Source organism: Scyliorhinus canicula, chromosome 4, assembly GCF_902713615.1.
Source record: "Scyliorhinus canicula chromosome 4, sScyCan1.1, whole genome shotgun sequence".
Taxonomy (NCBI): Eukaryota; Metazoa; Chordata; class Chondrichthyes; order Carcharhiniformes; family Scyliorhinidae; genus Scyliorhinus; species Scyliorhinus canicula.
The window spans coordinates 95,948,754-95,970,140 of NC_052149.1; the positions used below are offsets into that span (position 1 = coordinate 95,948,754).

The window sequence follows — 21,387 nt, forward strand, 5'->3', positions numbered from 1 at the left end:
CTTGATTAATAAAAGGATTAGGGATTATGGGGAGAAGGCAGGAGAATGGAAATGAGAAAAATATCAGCCATGATTGAATGGCGAAGCAGACTCAATGGGCCGAGTTGCCGAATTCTGATTCTGTGTCTTATGGTCACTCCATCATATAGGGCGTGACATCTACAAAACAGCTTGGTCCTCCTCCCTCCCCAAATGGAGTACAAAATAATAATAATCTTTACTGTCACAAGTAGGCTTACATTGCAATGAAGTTACTGTGAAAAGCCCCTGGTCACCACATTCCGGCGCCTGTTCAGGTACACTGAGGGAGCATTCAGAATGTTCAAATAACCTAACAGCACATCTTTTGGGACTAGTGGGAGGAAACCAGAGCACCCAGAGGAAACCCACGCAGACACGGGGAGACCGTGCAGACTCCGCACAGACAGTGACCCAGCCGGGAATCGAACCTGGGACCCTGTCACTATGAAGCCACAGTGCTAACCACTGTGCTACCGCGCTACCCACTGAAATACTTCAGTACTCTGCTGTGTCGTGGTGTTGTAGCACTGAATGTAATCTGTATTCAATGTATAAGCAACTTATTTATATCACTGAACAGAGATCAAAATAGGCAAAATGTGAAATGAAAATATTGTGAACATTTTTCAATGTTCGCATTTCATGTTTTTTTCACCTCCTAAAAAGGGAAATTGTTTACCAATTGACCTGAGGGGAATGCATCCTTTGCATCCATATTTTCTTTTAAGGAGAATGCCAAACAACTTGATGTGCTTCGGCTGCAGAAAATCCTTGGGTCCTATTTGCAAGTCGTGGTTTTGGAGTGAATAGTATCTTGTTACGCTGAGGTATAAACAATCATGAAACTTTGTATGGAACGAAAATAAAAAAAAGTACCTCAAGTCACTGCATTTGCACACTTTCAAACTTTAAAGAAATTATTCATGATTGTTCCCCGTCTCTCCATGCCCCTGTGAAGGTGCCATCTTTAACTGTCACAGTATGCATGCGGGAGGTCCTCCCGCAGTTCTGTCCAGTAGGGAGTCCAAGGATTTTGATCCAGCGCTGATGAAGGAACAGCAATTTATAACCAGATTAAGGTGATGTGGGACTTTGAGGTATTCCCGTATGTTTGCTGCCCTTGACTTTTGAGGTGGCAGAAGTTGCAGCTTTGGAGGTGCTGTTGAAGAAACCTTGATGAGTTGCCACAGTGTATCTTGCAGACTTGAATTATTCTGAAAGACTGTGGGCGCGATTCTCTGCCCCCCACGCCGGGTGGGAGAATAGCGGGAGGGCCTCCCGCCATTTTTCACGCCCTCCCGCTATTCTCTGCCCCCCCCCCCCCCACGCCCGACCCACGCAATGAATCACCGCTCGCCGTTTTTTACGGCGAGCGGCGATTCTCCGAGGCCGATGGACCGAGCAGCCGGGCCTTCACGCCCGTTGCAACACGGCAGCAAACACACCTGCTTGCTGCCATCGTGAAACGGGCAACAGATGCCCTCAGCCGCCCCGCAAGATCAAGCCGCCACGTCTTGCGGGGCGGCTGAGGGAAAAGACGCCAACTGCGCATGCGCGGGTTGGCGTTGTCCAACCTGCGCATGCGCGGCTGATGTCATCGGCCGCGTCAGCCGGCGTGACGCTTGGCGTGCGGCCTTGACGACTGTGACGCACGGGGCCGCGCTCCTAGCCCCGCCCGGGGGGGAGAATCGGCCCCGGAAGTGGGCATGAAAGCTGCCGTGGGTCACGGCCTGTCCCACGGCAGCCTTTACGATTCTCTGCATTTGCGGAGAATCTCGCCCTGTGAATCTAGTTTAGCAGGATAGATTGCATTTTATTCCAAAAATAGTGGAATACTATCCAGCAGCAGGGAGTTAGTTAATTCGAATATGTTTGTAGTATAAAATTCATATCTCACTTGATTCTTGGTGTTAGCCTGTCCATTGTTAAATTAGATGCCTATTATTCAAACTGTAAATAGCTCCAAAGTTATTTGCCCATATGCGGACAGAGGAAGTGAAGTTTCTTTACATATTTCATGCATATATCAGACAGGTTTTATAGATGGAAACATTTTTTGGAGTGAAAACTGAACAACTTTAAGACTTTGAAGTTCATAATTAATAGAATATTTTGTAGCTCAAAGTTGGAAACTAGTCTAATTGCCTTTGCTGTGGATTTTTGCCAGAGGGGCTAGAGTCCCTTGTTTTAAAAATACTATGGTATAAGTTCAACGTTTTGGAAACCTTGAGAATGGGACAGGACAGCTCTTCAGCTGTGCCACCTGAAATGGTTTCCGTTTCTGTGACTTATTCTCCCTCATTGATTCTGCCATTTAAAAATGCAGTCATTAAAAATATTCCTTCTGGGGAAAAATGGATTATTAGCACATGCAGGAGAAGCATACAGTACTATTTACAACAACATGTACAATGAAGTACATGAAAGCGTGTCTATTCTGAAAAGATCAAAGAGTGCTCATTACTGATAATTACCTTTGTATTTAAATGAGTAGTTCAAAAATAAAGTAGAGACTGATTATTAGTACACTTGGTTATTTTTAATGTTCAAATGCAGTTTGACAACAAAGACTTCTTATGTGGGTTAAATATACTGCTACAAAAAGGTTCCTATGTAACAAGTGAAAAATAATTATCAGAAATCTGTCATCTCATTCCAAAATTAACATTTTAAACTGGTTGTCAAAGTTTCTCATTGTGTGTCGGGAGAAATGCATATCCCACAAAGATTAATGAGTCTTCAGTGTTTGCAAATCATGTTGCATCCAATTTTTCTTCTGATTTGTCTTTTTTCTTCTTCCTATTGTCGTTGGTTTCCCCTCTCTTCTATTTTGATCCACATGGTTACTTTTCACTTGACCCTGGATCGTGAGTATTTTTTTTTGCTGTTTGAGTCGCTTAGCGTTTCCATTTTTCCAACCAACAAAATTCAGTTAACCAAACACAGACAGGGCATTGCTCCAGCACAGTGCTTTGCCTCATAATGGGGCACATGATCACGTTTGTAAGTTCAATTGGCAGAGGGCAAGGGTTGTCTGCTCATTAGAGGTTCAACATTTCCTGCAGGGAGTGAGCTTATAGAGATATCAGCAACACAATCAGCCTTGACCTTCTTTCTTCACCCACCTGACATCATTGAAACTCTAACCCCTTGCACAGCTGCACAGATGAAGGCTTGGGGCAAGCTGCTTGCCCTTTTGGCCATGGCTGATGGATGCAGAGAGATCCAAAGTGGTAGGTCGAAAAGAGGCAAGTCTCTTTACCATATGGACATGTTTTTAAAAGAGGCTTTACGTTGAAAATGTTTGCCATTTGTTGGGAATTTATCATAGAGATGGATAAAGGCATTGTTGAATGCAACATTGTGCAGCATACCTTCGTATCAGACATGTACAGGACTGATTTTTAAAAAACACAAAGTGCTGTGAAGTGTTGTACTTGACAGTGAGCATCAGTTTTATTTTTGCAGCTGAGAAGATGGGATGCAGGATTTGCAGACGTATTGAAGTTGATCTTGATGACTTGGATACAGTGTGCTTGTGATGGAGCTGAATGCATAATGTGATTTAGGATAAGGGATTTAAAGTTTGAACGTCAATGACTCGAAGTGATAATTTTTCAGGGAGAAAGAAAACAAACATTGAACGATATAAAAATTGAATGCAGCCCCAAACGTTATACATGAAAATCTATCTGGGGGAGCTGTGCCTTCTCCAGTTTAAGACATAATTTTACCAACTGCTGCTGTTTTATTCACAACATAATATTATGCAGTTTTTCTATCCTGTCCTCTCCCTCTGCACCACCTCCCTTTTTACAAGACAGTTCCCTGGTGCTGTCATATATAAGAGAGAAAAGAAAGCAACAGCGACAAGGTAGAAAGAAAGCATTTTTTTTCTTTCTTGGGCGTACAGAATCATTCTCTCCTTGACAGGTCCTTACGTTGAGCGCTTCAAGTTGCTTTTCCTTTTGTCTCCAGAATTGTGGAACACCAAAGTGGGTGTGGTGGAATTCATAACTTTTAATCCTGACTTCCAGGACTGAATATGAATGGATTACTCGATACGATGGAATTTCAACTTTAAACCTGAAATGGACATCAGTGTAACCTATTGCAATAAGAGGCAGTGAACTATTAAGAGCTGAAACTGTCAAAGTTTATCAGGACCATTTCATCAGAGGCAGGATAAAGAATTGTTGTGATTCTTTCGTTATTTGAGATGACACCGATTTTAAGTTTGAACTTGGCTTGCTTGCCATGATTTACTCAAGTTGGAAATATCCATGGCAGGTCTGCCTTTCTCATTTGCCTAAGCTCAACCTCACTATTCCACTCACTCACACTTGCATTGTCTAAATGGTAACACAGCGTCAATATCTGTCGCCTCTTAATTGACTGATACACAAACTTAGTCAGTGCTCATTTTTAATTAGACTTTGTAAGTATAACCTTATACTTGCTGACACTTTAGCTAAAGGATATTTGTGTTTTATGTCATGATATGTACTCATGCACATAATGAGATCCAGACAGGCAGTTACAGACACCCAGTACAGCCAATCAACACACAGGACAGAACACAACCAATCACCAGGCAGAACACTAGAAGGTGGCCTCCCACTATAAAACACATGTGGCATCAACATTCTGCCTCTTTCCACTGGTGACAACTCTGGTGACAGTCAGGGTGTATATATCAGTTAGCACCTTCTACACGTGGCTCAGAGCTAATCTGGTCCAGACAGATTGGAGGCCATCGTGCTGTCTGTGGCGGTGTTTTTCTTTTTTGTTTGTCTTTGGGTTGTTTGGGAGGGGTGGTCCACGGGGAGCCTTCTACACAGAACAAGGGAGGGAGATGCGACGTGGCAGGGTTGGAGAAGAAGCGTGGTCAGCGGCGGAGAAGGAGGCCATGGGCCATCTTGGATGGGCCCGATACAGAGCAAAATTAGGAGAGGCAGAGCCAAAAGGGGAGAATAGTGGACGATAGAGGGGAATGGGGGCGTAAGCCCCCGGTAAGGCTTATAACCGTGGAACATGTGAGGCTCAACCGACAAGTGAAAATGTCTCGGGTTCTCGCGCACGTCAGGAGTTTAAAGGCCGAAGTGGTCTTTCTGCAAGAGAGGCACCTCTGCATGAAGGATCACGTCAGGCTGAGAAAGGGATGGGTGGATCATGTATTTCACTCGGGGTTTGACTCAAAGTCCGTCGGGGTGGCCATCCTGATGAGTAAGTAGATGGGGTTTATGAGTGCGAAGGAAGTGAGGGATGCGGGTAATAGAGCGAATGCCGGTGGTGTCAGTCAATGTATATGCACCGAATTGGGATGATGTAGGGTTCATGAGGGGGTTGCTGGCAGCAATTCCAGACTTGGCCACACACCAGTTGATCATGGGGGGAGACTTTAATTGTGTTCTAGAGCCAAGGGTGGACAGGTCAATGGGAAGGATATGAATGGCAAAGGACCTGGGAAGGTTCATGGAAAGGATGGGTATGGTGGACCCATGACGCTTTAAGAACCCAGGGGGAAGGGAGTACTCCTTTTTCTTACATGTTTACAGGGTATACTCCAAAATCAACTTTTTGTGGTGAGCCGGGAGATGTTGACAGTGGTGAAGGGGGCAGAGTACGTGGGGATCGTAATTTTGGACCATGCGCCCCACTGGCTGGAGATTGGGCTTAGATTGGGATGGGAGCAGAGATCGGGGTGGAGGCTCGATTCAGGGTTGTTGGCAGATAGAGGGTTCTGTGATAAGCTGCGGTTGATGATTAAAGACCGTGTAGAGTTGAACCAGAACAGGGGGCTGTCGGCGGCCACATTTGGGAGGCACTGAAGGCGGTGGTCTGAGGGGAGATTATCTCATTCAAGACACATGAGGATAGAAAAAGGAGGTAGGAGTATGGGAATGTAATGAACGAGATAGTCGAAGTGGACAGGGAGTATTCGGGGACGCCCACCACGGAGAGATTGGCGAGAAGGAAAATGCTGCAGGGGCAATTTGATAGGTCGACGACGGGGGAGGGCAGTGGGGCAGCTGTGCAGGGCAAGGTGGGTGCACCATGAGTATGGAGAGAAGGCAAGTCGAATGCTGCGCCAACTATGGAGGCAGGCCTCGTCGAGAGAAATATTGAGGATATGGACAGAGACAGGGAAGGTGGTGACAAAGCTGGGGAGGATTACTGAGACGTTTAAGGAATACAATAAGGAGCTGTACAGAGCAGACCCAGGGGGCTGAAAAGGGGTCACAGGGAGGTTTTGGATGGGTTGGAGTTTCCACAGTTGGAGGAAGAGAAGAGGCAGGCTCTAGAAGAGCCTTTGTGGCTGAGCGAGGTATTAGACAATGTAAGGGGTATGAAGGGAAAGGCCCCGGGGCCCAATGATTACTCGGAGGAATTTTATGAGAAGTTACTGGCACTGCATCTGTTGCGGGCATTTAATGAGGCACTAGAGAAGGGGGAGCTGCTGGAGACGTTAACACAGGCAACAATCACATTAATACCAAAGAAGCGGAAGGACCTGTTAGAATGTGGGTCGTACAGGCCTATATCGCTGTTAAACATAGATGTAAGTGTGCTGGCTCAACTGGTGGCAGGGAGGATGGAAGGTTGTGTCCCGGGGTGGGCGCAGAGAACCAGACAGGCTTTGTAAAGAGCAGGCAGCTCTCCAGTAATATAAGGAGGCTGTTAAATGTGATTATAACTCCATCAAGAGGTTGGATACCGGAGGTAGTGGTCTCCATGGATGCGGTGAAGGCATTTGACTGGGTGGAGTGGTGGTATGTGAGGTCCTGGCAAGGTTTGGGTTTGGGCCAAAGTGATGTGGGTGTGCCTGTTATATATATATGTGGCACCGGTGCGAGCATACGGACCAACAATATGAGTTCACAAAACCTTAGGTGGCATAGGAACCAGGCAGGGGTGCCTGCTGTCGCCACTTCAGTTCACGCTAGCTATAAAGCCTCTGGCAATGGCCCTCAGGAGGTTGGCAGAGTGGCAAGGGATTGCAAGGGGGAGTAGGGAACATCAGGTGTCACTACATGCGGATGATCTGCTACTGTGCATGTTGGACCCACTGGAGAGCAGGGAGAGGATTATGGGCCTATTAGGGAAGTTCAGGCATTCTCAGGATAGAAGTTGAATATAGGGAAAAGTGAATTGTTCCTGCTGAATGAGCTGGGTCAGAGAGCCAACCTGGTGGTGATTGGGGGGGGGGGGGGGGGGGGGGGTGTTGTGAAGATGAATGTCCTGCCAAGGTTCCTATTCATATTCCAGACGCTTCCGATTTTTGTACCAAAGACCTTTTTCCGGAAGCTGGATACGATTTGTGTGGGCAGGAAAGGTGCCAAGGGTAAGGAAGGCCCAGTTATAGAGGCAGAAGTGGGGGTTGGTGTTGCCAAACCTGCTGCATTATTATTGAACGTGAAGAAGGTGAGCCGGTGGTGGGAAGGAGAGAGGGAAGAATGGGTTAGGATGGAGGAAGAATTCTGTAGGGGGTCCAGCCTGTGAGCTATGGTGATGGCGGCGTTGCCACGGGCACCAAGGAAATACACGGAGAGCCCAGTGGTGCAATCCACAGTGAAAGTCTGGAACGAGTTGAGGAGGCAATTTGGGATAGAGGGTATGTTGATGTTAACTCTGCTGTGCGAAAACCGGGGAGGGGGGACAGATGATACGTGTAGGAATTGGAGAGAAGTGGGGCTGGTTAAGGTAAGGGATCTGTACCTGGAAGAGAGGTTTGCCAGTATAAAGGAACTGAAGGAGAGGATAGAGCTCCCGAGAGGAAGTGAGTTTAGATGCTTGTAGGTAAGGGACTTCGCGCGGAAGGTTTGGAAAGAGTTCCCCAAGCTACCGAAGTATGCCCTGCTGGAGTGACTGCTGCTTCCGGATGTGGAAGCGGAGGGCAGTATCTAAGACATGTACAGGTGGCTGGGAGAGCAGGGAGGTGAGCAGGTGGTGAAGAATAAGGAGAAGTGGGAGGAGGAACTGGGAGGGGAGATAAATTGGGGAGTGTGGAGTGAGGCGTTACGCAGGGTAAACGCTACTTCTCGTGCGTGAGGATGATCCTAATACAATTTAAGGTTGTACATAGGGTGCATATGACTCAGGTAAGAATGAGTAGGTTCTTCCAGGGAGTGGCAGACGAGTGTGAGGTGTGGGCGGGGTCCAGCAAACCACATATGTTTTAGGGCTGCGAGAGGCTAGAGAGATACTGGGTGGGAGTGTTTGCGGCACTAACGAGAATTATGGGGGAGGAGGCTGGGCTACACCCTTTGCTGGTGATGTTCGGGATATCAGAGAAGCCGAAGCTGATGGAGGGGAGGAAGGCCGATATCTTGGCCTTCGCCTCTCTGGTTGCCCAACGAAGGATCTTACTGGAATAGTGGTCAGCAATGCCACCAGGGGTGGCGAGCTGGCTGGGAGACTTGTCCGACTTTCTGCATCTGGTCTGGAAATGTTTAAATACAAATTGAGGGGTTCAGCGGAGGGCTTTGAGGCAAGGTGGGGGATATTCATGGCCATGTTTGAGGAGCTGTTTGTCGCAGGATGGGAGGAGGGGGAGGAGCGGGGGTGAAAATGGGGAACAAATTTGTGCAAACTGTAGAGCTGTGTGGTGGGGAGTATGTTCCCCAGACTGTTTTATGTTTTGAATAATTTTGGAATAAAATACACTTTAACGTGTGCAAAATTTCATACTCTTATTCCTTGCAGATAGCTGCAATATCAATGCCTTCACAGTAAAAGATTTGTTTTATTTGCATTATGAAAATTGAGTAACCATATTTTCTTGCTGAAAGTGACACATCAACTTTATAATGTGGTGTCAGGTGTCCAGGCTCTCTCTTTGGTAGACTGCTGACATCCACGGAATGGAAAGGAATAGAGGTATAAAGAGTGAAACATTGGCAATGAAAATCACTTTTGTCTACTTGCCCTTAGGTTCGCCCTCAACGATCATCGCACGCTGGTACTGTTTACTCACTGGATGCTGATGACATGGACAGAGCAAGCAAGTAAGGACTCATTTCAGTTGTTTAATTTAGTGTCTCTACTTTAAAAAAAATAAATTTTTGTTCTCCTTTTTCACATTTTCATCATATTTACAACAATAATTAACAATAACATCAAATACAAAACGCCAATGAAAAAGAATCATCATAAATTTATACATGCCAACCCGCCCCCCCGCCGCCAATGTCTGATTTCATCCAATTCATGAAAATGCATGATGAAGAAGTAGAACCATAAGTCATAGAACCCTTCCATCCTCCCCCTTAACTTGAACTTTACTTTCTCGAGCGTTAAGAACTCCAGCAGGTCCCCTCGTCACGCCGAGGCACAGGGCGGAGAAGCCGACCTCCACCCCCAACAGAATCTGCCTTCAGGCAATCAGCGAGGCGAAGGCTAAGACATCTGCCTCCGCACCTGCTTCCAGCCCCTGCCAATCCGACATCCCAAAAATGGCTTTTACATAGAATTTACAGTGCAGAAGGAGGCCATTCGGCCCATCGAGTCTGCACCGGCTCCTGGAAAGAGCACCCTACCCAAGGTTAACACCTCCACCCTATCCCCATAACCCAGTAACCCCACCCAACACTAAGGGCAATTTTGGACACTAAGGGCAATTTATCACAGCCAATCCACCTAACCTGCACATCTTTGGCCTGTGGGAGGAAACCGGAGCACCCGGAGGAAACCCACACGGGGAGGATGTGCAGACTCCACACAGACAGTGACCCAAGCCAGAATCGAACCTGGGACCCTGGAGCTGTGAAGCGATTGTGCAATCCATAATGCTACCGTGCTGCCCATAAGGCTTCTGGGGGACCTGCTTCGAGTCTCATGTACACCACCTTTGAGACGACCTGAAAGACCTCCCTTCAATACCCCTCCAGTTTTGGGCAGGACCAAAACATATGAACGTGATTTGCTGCCCCCCCCCCCCCCCCCCCCCCCACAGCATTCACAAACATCCTCCACCCCCTCAAAAAGTTGGCTCATCCTCGCCCTTGTGAGGTGCGCCCTATACACCACCTTCAACTGTATCAGCCCCAACCTCACAGATGAAGTTGATACATTCACCCTCCGTAGCACCTCACAGCACAACCCCTTCTCCATGCTCTCCCCCAACTTTTCCTCCCACTTTGTCTTAATCCCATCCAATGGTACCCTATCTCTCGCAGCGCAACCCCATGAATCGCCGACACCAACCCTTTCTTCAATCCCCTCGCCGTAAATATCTCTTCTAACAGGGTGGGGGCAGGTGCAATCGGAAAGCTCTGTACCACCTTCCTGGCAAAAGTTTGGGCGCGCAAATACTTAAACATCTCCCCCTGCCCTAACCCACATACCACTCCCCCCAGCTCCTCCAACTTCGCAAACCGGCCTCCCAGAAACAAATCCTTTAATACCCTAACTTTCCTCTCCTCCCATCTCTGAAAATTCCCATCCCGCCTCCCTGGTTCAAATCTATGATTCCCTCGAATCGGCATTTCCCTTGACCACAAAAAGTGTTTCTACTTTAATGGTGAATTATATTTGTTGCTCATTGGATATATAATTACATTGCGTATGCATATGGTACTTCTCCATAAACTAGCCCATGCCTTACTGTGCCATTTTCTTTTCCAAACCAGCTTCTTGTACCAAACAGTGAATCAATACCAGGATTGCTCTGCAGAAATTTGTTGCTTATAGTTAAATGTATGCAGGCATTACAGTCAGAATATTAAGATATTTAAACTGTTGACTGTATATAAAATGTGCAGCTGCAGTTTAATATAGTATTTTAAATGGCACATTTTAATTCATTTTGCAAAACTATTTAGGATAGATAAAGTAGACTCGGCATGTTTGCAGCAGTATTCATTCATTTGGGGAAAAATCCAAATTTTATCATTGTAGCGATGACTGGTTATACCTCTGTACATAATTATATTTTCTTTAGGATGAGAGAATCGTATTCATTAATACATGCACGGTATCAAAAATATATGCATCAATACTGACCTCTACTGGTTTCAAAATATCCAACTAATGTGCATTTGTGGAAGGCGTATGTATTTTTAATGTTTTGGATTGGCATATTATGTGTCTTTATTCATCTTTGATATCTGGATGATAGAAATAATGTAGATAAGTTAACTCATAGTACTATAAATGTGAGATTTAAGAACATTGCATATTTCATTGTTAGTGCTCTTTATTTTCAGATAACCATTTTGTGTACCTGCTACTAATAGACAGTCTCAGTTATAGAGCTCGTAAGGATGAGGGATATGTTACAATCCCAGTTGCTATAACTGGATGGGAAGATCCCAGAATGGAACCCTGGTTCAAAAGAGTGTAACTTTTACCTTTTATAAATAAAACACGGTGGCACAGAATTACAGGACCGCTAACTAGTTTTAACATAAAGAAAAAAGCTTTAATTACACATGAGAAGTTGGATTATTATACAATTCTCCTTCATTCCCCTTTATTTTAACAAATACACACAGATTTTAAGATTAACACGGCTTACAAAGTGCATCTTAAACTACAATAGTCGCATTAACACCAAGTCTCTTTTAAGCTCACAGATTGGCTATGGCCAAATACGCGCACTCCGCCCTGGATCAAAGTTCATGTCTGTGGATTTCACCTCCGAATCCCCCCAGATGATTGTCACATGAAAGTTTCCAAATTCTACTCCAAAAACATGGGGCGCGATTCTCCGATGTCACGCCGGTTGGGAGAATAGTGGGCCGCGCCAGTTTTTCATGCGACGCCGGTCCGACGCGCTCCTGCGATTCTCCCAAACGGCCAAATCTGTTCCGTCGTGTTCCGCGCGCCAAAACCCGGAGAATCGCCCGATGCACCCTAAATGGCGCTTTTCCAGAACCCCCGCTATTCTCCGGCCTGGATGGGCCGAAGTCCCGACAGCGTGAACCTGCTTTTTAAAGTTGTCAGTCAGTCGTGCTGGCTGACGAGCAGTGAGGAGGTGAGCGGACCATCCCGGAGTCTTCGCAAACTGGGGAAGGCATCCCCGAGAACTCAGCGGCCAGTGGGGCGGGGGAGAGAGCGAGTAGTAGGAGGGGGGGAGAGGGAATAGTGGGAGGGGGGGAAGAGGGAGTAGTGGGAGAGAGGGGGGGAGAGAGCGAGTAGTGGGAGAGAGGGGGGAGAGAGCGAGTAGTGGGAGGGGGGGAGAGAGCGAGTAGTGGGAGGGGGAGAGAGCGCGTAGTGGGAGGGGGGGGGAGAGCGCGTAGTAGGAGGGGGGAGAGAGCAAGTAGTGGGAGGGGGGAGAGCAAGTAGTGGGAGGGGGGAGAGCAAGTAGTGGGAGGGGGAGAGAGCGCGTAGTGGGAGGGGGGGGAGAGCGCGTAGTGGGAGGGGGGAGAGAGCAAGTAGTGGGAGGGGGGAGAGCAAGTAGTGGGAGGGGGGGAGAGAGCGAGTAGTGGGAGGGGGGGAGAGCAAGTAGTGGGAGGGGGGGAGAGCGAGTAGTGGGAGGGGGGAAGAGCGAGTAGTGGGGAGGGGGGGGGAGACCGAGTAGTGGGAGGGGGAGAGAGAGCGAGTAGTGGGAGGGGGGGAGAGAGCGCGTAGTGGGAGGGGGGCAGAGAGCGAGTAGTGGGAGGGGGGCGAGCGAGTAGTGGGAGGGGGGGGGGAGGGAGTAGTGGGAGGGGGGGAAGAGGGAGTAGTGGGAGGGGGAGCGGGAATAGTGGGAGGGGAGAGGGAGTAGTGCGAGGGGAGGGAGAGTAGGTGGGAGGGAGAGGGGAAGAGGGAGTAGTGGGAGGGGCGGAGAGAGTGAGTAGTGGGATGGGGGGGAGAGGGAGTAGTGGGAGGGGGGGAGTGGGGAGGGGGGAGGGAGAGTAGTGGGAGGGGGGAGGGAGGAGTTAGTGGGAGGGGGTGCGGAGTAGTGGGAGGGGGGAGAGGGGGAGGAGAGGTGGCGGGAGAGGGAAGGAGCCAATTGGGAGGGGGTGATTGGGAAGTGGGAGCAGGGCAGTCGTGGAGGGGGGAGGGAGTATTGCAGGGGGAGCAGAGAGGGAGTAGTGGGAGGTGGGGAGGAGGGAGATGTGGGGTGGAGAGGGAGTAGTGGGTATGGGGGGTTGAGAGGGCTTAGTGGGATGGGGGAGAGTGGGAGGGGGAGAGGGAGTCGTGGGAGAGGGAGTAGTGGGATGGGGGAGAGGGAGTAGTGGGAGGGGTGGAGAGAGTGAGTAGTGGGATAGGGGGGAGAGGGAGTAATGGGAAGGTGGGGAGGGGGAGAGGGAGTAGTGGGAGGGGGGAGAGGGAGTAGTGGGAGGGGGGGAGGGAGAGTAGTGGGAGGGGGGAGACGGAGTAGTCGGAGGGAGAGAGGGAGTAGTGGGAGGGGGGAGAGAGGGAGTAGTGGGAGGGGGGAGAGGGAGTAGTGGGACGGGGGGAGGGAGAGTAGTGGGAAGGGGGGAGAGAGGGAGTAGTGGGAGAGGGGAGAGAGAGAGTAGTGGGAGGGGGGGAGAGGGAGTAGTGGGAGGGGGGAGGGAGAATAGTGGGAGGGGGGAGAGGGTGTAGTGGGAGGGCGGGAGGGAGAGTAGTGGGAGGGGGGAGGGAGTAGTGGGAGAGGGAGTAGTGGGAGGGGGGGAGAGTAGTGGGAGGGGGAGAGGGAGTAGGGGGAGGGGGGAGAGGGAGAGGGAGTAGTGGGAGGGGGGAGTGGGAGGGGGGAGGGGAGAGGGAGGGGTGAGAGGGGGGAGAGGGAGGAGTGGGAGGGGGGGAGTGGGAGTAGTGGGGGGAGAGGGAGGAGTGGGAGGGGGAGAGGGAGTCGTGGGAGGGGGAGTAGTGGGATGGGGGAGGGGGAGTAGTGGAGGGGGGGAGGGGAAGTAGTGGGAGGGGGGGGGGAGTAGTGGGAGGGGGGGAGGGAGTAGTGGGAGGGGGAGAGGGAGTAGTGGGGGGGGAGAGAGGGAGTAGTGGGAGGGGAGGGAGGGAGGGAGGGAGTAGTGGGAGGGGGGGAGAGGGAGAGTAGTGGGAGGGGGGAGAGGGAGTAGTGGGAGGGGGAGAGGGAGTAGGGGGAGGGGGGGAGAGGAGTAGTGGGAGGGGGGAGTGGGCGTAGTGGGAGGGGAGAGGGAGTAGTGGGAGGGGGAGGGGGAGTAGGGGAGGGGGGAGGGGAGAGTAGTGGGAGGGGGGAGGGAGAGTAGTGGGCAGGGGGGAGGAGAGGGTTAGTGGGAGGGGGAGGGAGTCGTGGAGGGGGAGAGGGAGTAGTGGGAGGGGAGAGGAGGAGTAGTGGGAGGGGGGAGAGGGAGTAGTGGGAGGGGGAGAGGGGAGTAGTGGGAGGGGGGAGAGGGAAGTAGTGGGAGGGGGGAGAGGGAGTAGTGGGAGGGGGAGAGGGAGTAGTGGGAGGGGGAGAGGGAGTATTGGGAGGGGGGAGGGGGAGTAGTGGGAGGGGGGAGGGGGAGTAGTGGGAGGGGGGAGGGGAAGTGGGGGAGGGGGAGGAGAGTAGTGGGAGGGGGGGAGGGAGAGTAGTGGGAGGGGGGGGAGGATTAGTGGGAGTGGGGAGAGGGCAGATAGTGGGAGGGGGAGAGGGAGTAGTAGGGGAGGGGGAGAGGGAGTAGTGGGAGGGGGGAAAGGGAGGGAGGGGAGGAGGGAGAGAGGGATGGGGGGAGAGGGAGTAGTGGGACGGGGGGAGGGAGAGTAGTGGGAAGGGGGGAGAGAGGGAGTAGTGGGAGAGGGGAGAGAGAGAGTAGTGGGAGGGGGGAGAGGGAGTAGTGGGAGGGGGGAGGGAGAATAGTGGGAGGGGGGAGAGGGTGTAGTGGGAGGGCGGGAGGGGGAGTAGTGGGAGGGGGGAGGGAGTAGTAGTGGAGAGGGAGTAGTGGGAGGGGGGGAGAGTAGTGGGAGGGGAGAGGGAGTAGGGGGAGGGGGGGAGAGGGAGTAGTGGGAGGGGGGAGTGGGAGGGGGGAGAGGGAGGAGTGAGAGGGGGGAGAGGGAGGAGTGGGAGGGGGGAGTGGGGAGTAGTGGGGGGGGAGAGGGAGGAGTGGGAGGGGGAGAGGGAGTCGTGGGAGAGGGAGTAGTGGGAGGGGGGAGGGGGAGTAGTGGGAGGGGGGGAGGGAGTAGTGGGAGGGGGGGGGAGGGAGTAGTGGGAGGGGGGGAGGGAGTAGTGGGAGGGGGAGAGGGAGTAGTGGGAGGGGGAGAGGGAGTAGTGGGAGGGGGAGAGGGAGTAGTGGGAGGGGGGAGAGGGAGTAGTGGGAGGGGGGAGAGGGAGTAGTGGGAGGGGGAGAGGGAGTAGTGGGAGGGGGAGAGGAAGTAGTGGGAGGGGGGAAGTGGGAGTAGTGGGAGGGGGGAGAGGGAGTAGTGGGAGGGGGGAGGGGGAGTAGTGGGAGGGGGGAGGGAGAGTAGTGGGAGGGGGGAGGGAGAGAGTAGTGGGAGGGGGAGAGGGAGTAGTGGGAGTGGGGAGAGGGAGTAGTGGGAGGGGGAGAGGGTAGTGGGAGGGGGAGAGGGGAGTAGTGGGAGGGGGAGAGGGAGTAGTGGGAGGGGGGAGAGGGGTAGTGGGAGGGGGGAGGGGGAGTAGTGGGAGGGGGAGGAGGGGGAGTAGTGGGAGGGGGGAGGGAGAGTAGTGGGAGGGGGGAGGGAGAGTAGTGGGAGGGGGAGGGAGAGTAGTGGGAGTGGGGAGAGGGAGTAGTGGGAGGGGGGGAGAGGGAGTAGTGGGAGGGGGGAGAGGGAGTAGTGGGAGGGGGGAAAGGGAGGGAGGGAGGGGAGGAGGGAGAGAGGGATGGGGGGAGAGGGAGTAGTGGGATGGGGGGAGAGGGAGTAGTGGGAGGGGGGAGGAGAGGGAGTAGTGGGAGGGGGGAGAGAGGGAGTAGTGGGAGGGGGGAGGGAGAGAGGGAGGGGAGGAGGGGAGAGGGATGGGGGGATGAGGGGAGTAGTGGGAGGGGGGAGAGGGAGTAGTGGGAGGGGGGGAGAGGGAGTAGTGGGAGGGGGGAGAGGGAGTAGTGGGAGGGGGAGAGGGAGTAGTGGGAGGGGGGAAGGGAGTAGTGGGAGGGGGGAGAGGGAAGTAGTGGGAGGGGGGGAGAGGAGAAGTATGGGGGCGAGGGAGTCGTGGGAGGGGGGGAGAGGGAAGGGATAGTGGGATGGGGGGAGAGGGAGAGTAGGGGGGGGGGAGAGGGAGTAGTGGGATGGGGGGAGAGGGAGAGTAGTGGGAGGGGGGAGAGGGAGTAGTGGGATGGGGGGGAGAGGGAGTAGTGGATGGGGGGGAGAGGGAGTAGTGGAAGGGGGGAGAGGGAGTAGTGGGAGGGGGGAGAGGAGTAGTGGGAGGGGAGAGGGAGTAGTGGGAGGGGGGAGAGGGAGTTGTGGGAGGGGGGAGAGGGGAGTTGTGGGAGGGGGGAGAGGGAGTAGTGGGAGGGGGGGAGGGAGAGAGGGAGTAGGTGGGAGGGGGGGAGAGGGAGAGTAGTGGGAGGGGGGAGAGGGAGTGGGGGGGGGGGAGAGGGAGTAGGGGAGGGGGAGAGGGAGTAGTGGGAGGGGGGGAGAGGGAGTAGTGGGAGGGGAGGAGAGGGAGGGAGGGGGGAGAGGGAGTAGGGGGAGGGGGGGAGAGGGAGTAGTGGGAGGGGGGGGAGAGGGAGTAGTGGGAGGGGGAGAGGGAGTAGTGGGAGGGGAGGAGAGGGAGTAGTGGGAGGGGAGGAGAGGGAGTAGTGGGAGGGGTAGAGGGAGTAGTGGGAGGGGGGGAGAGGGAGTAGTGGGAGGGGGGGAGAGGGAGTAGTGGAGGGGGGAGAGGGAGTAGTGGGAGGGGGGGAGAGAGGGAGTAGTGGAGGGGGAGAGGGAGTAGTGGGAGGGGGGAGAGGGGAGTAGTGGAGGGGGAGAGGGAGTAGTGGGAGGGGGGAGAGGGAGTAGTGGGGGGGAGAGAGGGAGTAGTGGGAGGGGGGAGAGGGAGTAGTGGGAGGGGGGGGGAGAGGGAGTAGTGGGAAGGGGGGAGAGAGAGGGAGTAGTGGAGGGGAGGGAGAGAAGGAGTGAGTGGAGTGGGACGTCCACCCCCGGATGCAACATGTCAGCCGCCCTGCCATGGCAGGACGGTGATGAGGACACGGCCGCTGGTTGCCCTGTGGCTTACAGCCACAGCCCACTGATGCACCAGTGAGGAGGACGTTGTTAACTGACTGTTGGACGCAGAAAGTGACCCGGGGTTAGGCTGGCCGCGTATCAGCAGCGCGACCAGGCCACCGGGACACATAGGCATCCCGTGGCAGGCGGCTGCTGAGGTGTCGAATAACCTCCGTCTAACATGTCGTTTCTCTGCCCCCCACCACCCTTCTGTAGGTTAGCAAAACGTATTCAAACCGAACAGCTATATTCAGCGCAGTGGTTGGGGCTGCTGCACTGCAGTTGGACATCCAGCAGCGTCCGCAGCGACATCCCACAGTGGATGCCGGGGCAGCTGCAGCAGCAGAGGGAATGGCCGCAGAGTGGCCCGTCGTCGCCGTACAGGCCGCAGGCGCACATGGCCGGCATGTCCAGGGGGATGCCGAGGGGAACATTGACGCCCAAATGCTGAGGACGGCACAGGATGCGGGCACTGATGTCGAGCAGCATGAGGGGGGGCGGGGGAGGAGCAGGAGACACTGATGGTGGAGCCAGGGCGCCAGAGGCGACAATCGAGGCCTAGGGTGTACCGTGCCCGGATCACTTTCAAGGCGCTGCCGGACATCACCTGCAGGAGGAGACTCCGGTTGAGCACAGAGACGGTCACACATATCTGCCACCTCGTGTCGCACCTCGCCCCCCGTGGAACGGGAGGAGGAGACGCGATACCGGTTGCCGTCAAGGTGATGGTGGCACTTAACTTTAATGCTACCGGCTCCTTCCAGTCTCCGAGTGGGGACCTGTCCGGGATATCGCAGGCATCAGTCCACAGGTGCATCCGGGATGTGACCAACGCCCTGTTTGCCATCGCGGACCGCTACATCACCTTTCTCGAGGACCGAGCAAATCAAGAAGCACGAGCCCGTGCATTTGCCAACGTGGCCGGGATACCAATGGTACCGCTCCGGAGGGGCCCTGCAGTACCAGCCCGAGAGGGTCACTCGCATTGTTGTGGTCTGCTGTGCGCTGCACAACATCGCGATGCAGAGGGGAGATGCCCTGGTGGAGGAGTCGGAGGGAGAAGCCACTGGCAGTGGTGCCAACACGGAGGAAGAGGAGGAGCAGGAGGAGGTTGATGGTGCGTCGGGCGCAGCGCACACACACGACCCGGGTGCTGGTAATGTCCAGGAGGCTGCACGACGGCACCGGCGAGGACAGCGGGCACGCGACGCGTTGGTGGCTGCATGATTCACGCGTCGTGTATGTCTGCATTGCTGAACACCAACACAACCACCTGCATCGCCAGTTGTGCAGACAGACAGCACACAACTCCCCCCACCCCCGGCACCCCCGCTCCGTGTACACTTCTCAACTTCGAGATCACCTTTACCACTATGGCACAACGGTATGGCAGGACATTGATGGCTGTGTCAGCGGGTGTGATCAGTGCCATGTTGAATGATGACAGCCCGCTCTGCGATGAGCTTTGAGCTCAGAATCGTTAGACAAAGTGTGACTCATGGCAATAGCTGAACCATCCATCTCGGTGGTCACTGAGTTAATCAGGGACACTCCATCATGTGCCTGCATGGGGTAGCTGGCGTCGGACTGCCGAGGACTATGGTGTCCGACTGTGGAGGCAGACTGCTGAGAATCACGCCTCGCGGCATGTCTCTCCGTCGGCACTCGTTTCCTGGGGCAACCCTGCTTTGATGGGCCAGGCTGCTCCGCGGGCATTTCGGATGACGTGGTGCCACCCTGCTCTGCCCGCTGCCCACCCGATGCACCAGGGATCCGACGGGGGAGGCCGAGCGTTCAGGGACGTCCCATGATGGAGTTAATGGGACGGGCCCAGGTACCCCCTCCTCCCTCGGGGAGCCCGTGGCCCCCAGGCCTCACTGTGGGACGGAGGTGCGAGCGGGCAGGTGCCCCATCGCCCCACCGACACCTGGCACTGCCAATCCCTCAGGCCTGCAACGGTATCGACCAGGGTCTGAACGTTCGCAGAGACGGAGTCCAGGGAGTGAGACATTCCCGTAAAGGGACTGTGCGACCTCAACCTGTGAGTGCGCGACGCCATCCAGCACGTGCACCAGGCGGTCGCTGCTCTCCGCGACTGACTGCTGGGACTGTGCCATGGCCTGCTGGGACTATGCCATGGCCCGCTGGGACTGTGCCATGGCGTGCTGCGACTGGGCCTTGGCGTGCTGGGACGGGGCCTTGGCGTGCTGGGACTGGGCTAGGGCCCGTAGCGCGCCGGCAATGTCATGTTGGCTCTGGCGCATTGCTGCCTGTGAGAGGGCAGCCCTTTCCAGGGCCATGGATTACGCCTTGCATAACCTGACCCATGGCCGATACCGTTTCACCCATTGCCTCAACCGCGGATGCCACCTGTGTGGTGTCGACCTGGGTGGCTGCCATGAGCGGCACCACTCCCTGCTCCTGGATGCGGTTTGACTACTCCAACTGCGTCTGCAGCTGCTGGAAGACGGCCCTCATCCCGTCATTGTGTCCCTGGATTTAAAAATGCATCGACTGTCCAGGTGGGTTGAGTAAATCCAGGAACCCGGGAAACGTCTGGGCGCCAGCTGGATGCTGGGGTTGGACAGTCGGAGGGCAGCCCAGGCTGCTCCGACCTCCACCTGCTGTACCGGCTCAGCTGTGTGGTGCACACCGGACCGTGACCCAGGAGCCTCATCACTTAATTGCCCAACCGAGGTGAGTGTCTCTGGGATGGTGGATGGTGTGGGAGACAGCAGTGCCGCAAGCTCTAGGTCCTCGTCCGTCAGAAATTCAGGAGGGTCCTGGTCCCAGTCATCAGCCAGCGCAGGGCGCACGCGGCCCATGTACGGTTCAGCGTCAGGTGACTCCGTTGACTGCGTCGCCATCCTCTGTGCGTCTGGGTCCACTGACCCCGTCCTGTCCTGTCTCACGGCCCGACCTTCGGGCAACGCACAGCCATGAAAGTCGTCACTGTCCGTCCTCTGTACGACCCGCTCGCGAGTCCCGGATTTGAAGGATGGCACTCCTGGCCGACCTCCTGCCACCCTCTCGCGTGCGGCCCTGGGTGCGGTGGTCGTCGTGGATGGTCGCCTGTGTGTGGCACCAGACGGCCCTGGACGTTCGTCAGCACGCCATATGGAATAGAATGATACGGGGTTAGTTAGACACGCTCGGCCAGGCGTAGGATGGTCCAGTGGGTAGAGTGCGAGGGGACAGAGGATGGGGGGTCCAGGGGACAGAGGATGGAGGGTCCAGTGGGTAGAGTGTGAGGGGACAGAGGATGGGGGGTCCAGTGGGTAGAGTGTGAGGGGACAGAGGATGGGGGGTCCAGTGGGTAGAGTGTGAGGGGACAGAGGATGGGGGGTCCAGTGGGTAGAGTGTGAGGGGACAGAGGATGGGGGGTCCAATGGGTAGAGTGTGAGGGGACAGAAGATGGGGGTCCAGTGGGTAGAGTGTGAGGGTACAGAAGATGGGGGTCCAGTGGGTAGAGGGTGAGGGGACAGAGGATGGGCTGGGATGGGGGGGGGTTGTCATGCAGGGTTGTCTCACTTGGTTCTGCACCTCCAACCTTGCATTGCGCGACCTCCCAGGTGGCAGATCCCCCAGCAAGGTCCAGTGCCCTCTGCTCGAACACTGTCAGGGGGTGCATAATGGGTGAACCCCCTCCGGTCCTGTTCCGCTCCCGGTTGTTGTGAGCAGTCTTGTCCTGTTGTGGGGGGCATGGATAGATCATCACAATTTGGCAGGTATCAGCAGGGCACAGGTTGGGGGGAAAGTTGCAGTTACACCATGGCATCTCTCCAGGGGGTCGCAGCGCTCATGTGGGTCTGTGACAACTTTGTTAACCACTCTCCACTCACTCTCGCACCCCCCCTCCCCCTCATGCCCGGGGGGGAGGTGGGTGATGAGGGACAATGGGGGGGGGGGGGGGGTGGTTGTGACCCGGGGGCACCCTCGTGGCACTTACCCTGGCAGCCCTGGTGAGGTCGTGGAGCTTCTTGCGGCACTGCTCCCCAGACCGAGGGGTCTGCCCCACAGCACTGACTGCAGTGCCCACCTCACACCAGACCCGTCGCCGACGCTGGAAGGGTGGCGATGCCCTCATCTTGGGCAGATGATGCCCCTGCGCTGCTCCACCTCATTGAGGAGGGTCTCTAGGTCCGTATCACAGAACCTCGGGGCGGCCCTCCGTGGCTCTTACACAAACTCCAATTTGCAGCCACAGATTTCCAAAATTTTTTCAAATAATGTCTCCAAAAGTGTAGTAATTTCTCATAAACCTCAGCACTACTGCAGATATCTTTCTGGCCTCTCTCACTTCAATGCCTTTTCAACTCTGTGTGACTTGACTGCACAATA

At 54.4% G+C, this 21,387-nt stretch overlaps 1 protein-coding gene across 3 annotated transcripts in view; it reads left to right on the forward strand.

The window, feature by feature from the left end:
- Window positions 1-21,387, forward strand: part of dennd1b (DENN/MADD domain containing 1B) — a 393,500-nt gene that overhangs the window by 362,966 nt on the left and 9,147 nt on the right. For all 3 annotated transcript variants that reach the window (XM_038794858.1, XM_038794860.1, XM_038794861.1), the window contains one exon: window positions 8,956-9,029. In XM_038794858.1, coding sequence (XP_038650786.1) covers window positions 8,956-9,029 — 74 coding nt within the window. The remainder of the gene's footprint in view (window positions 1-8,955; window positions 9,030-21,387) is intronic.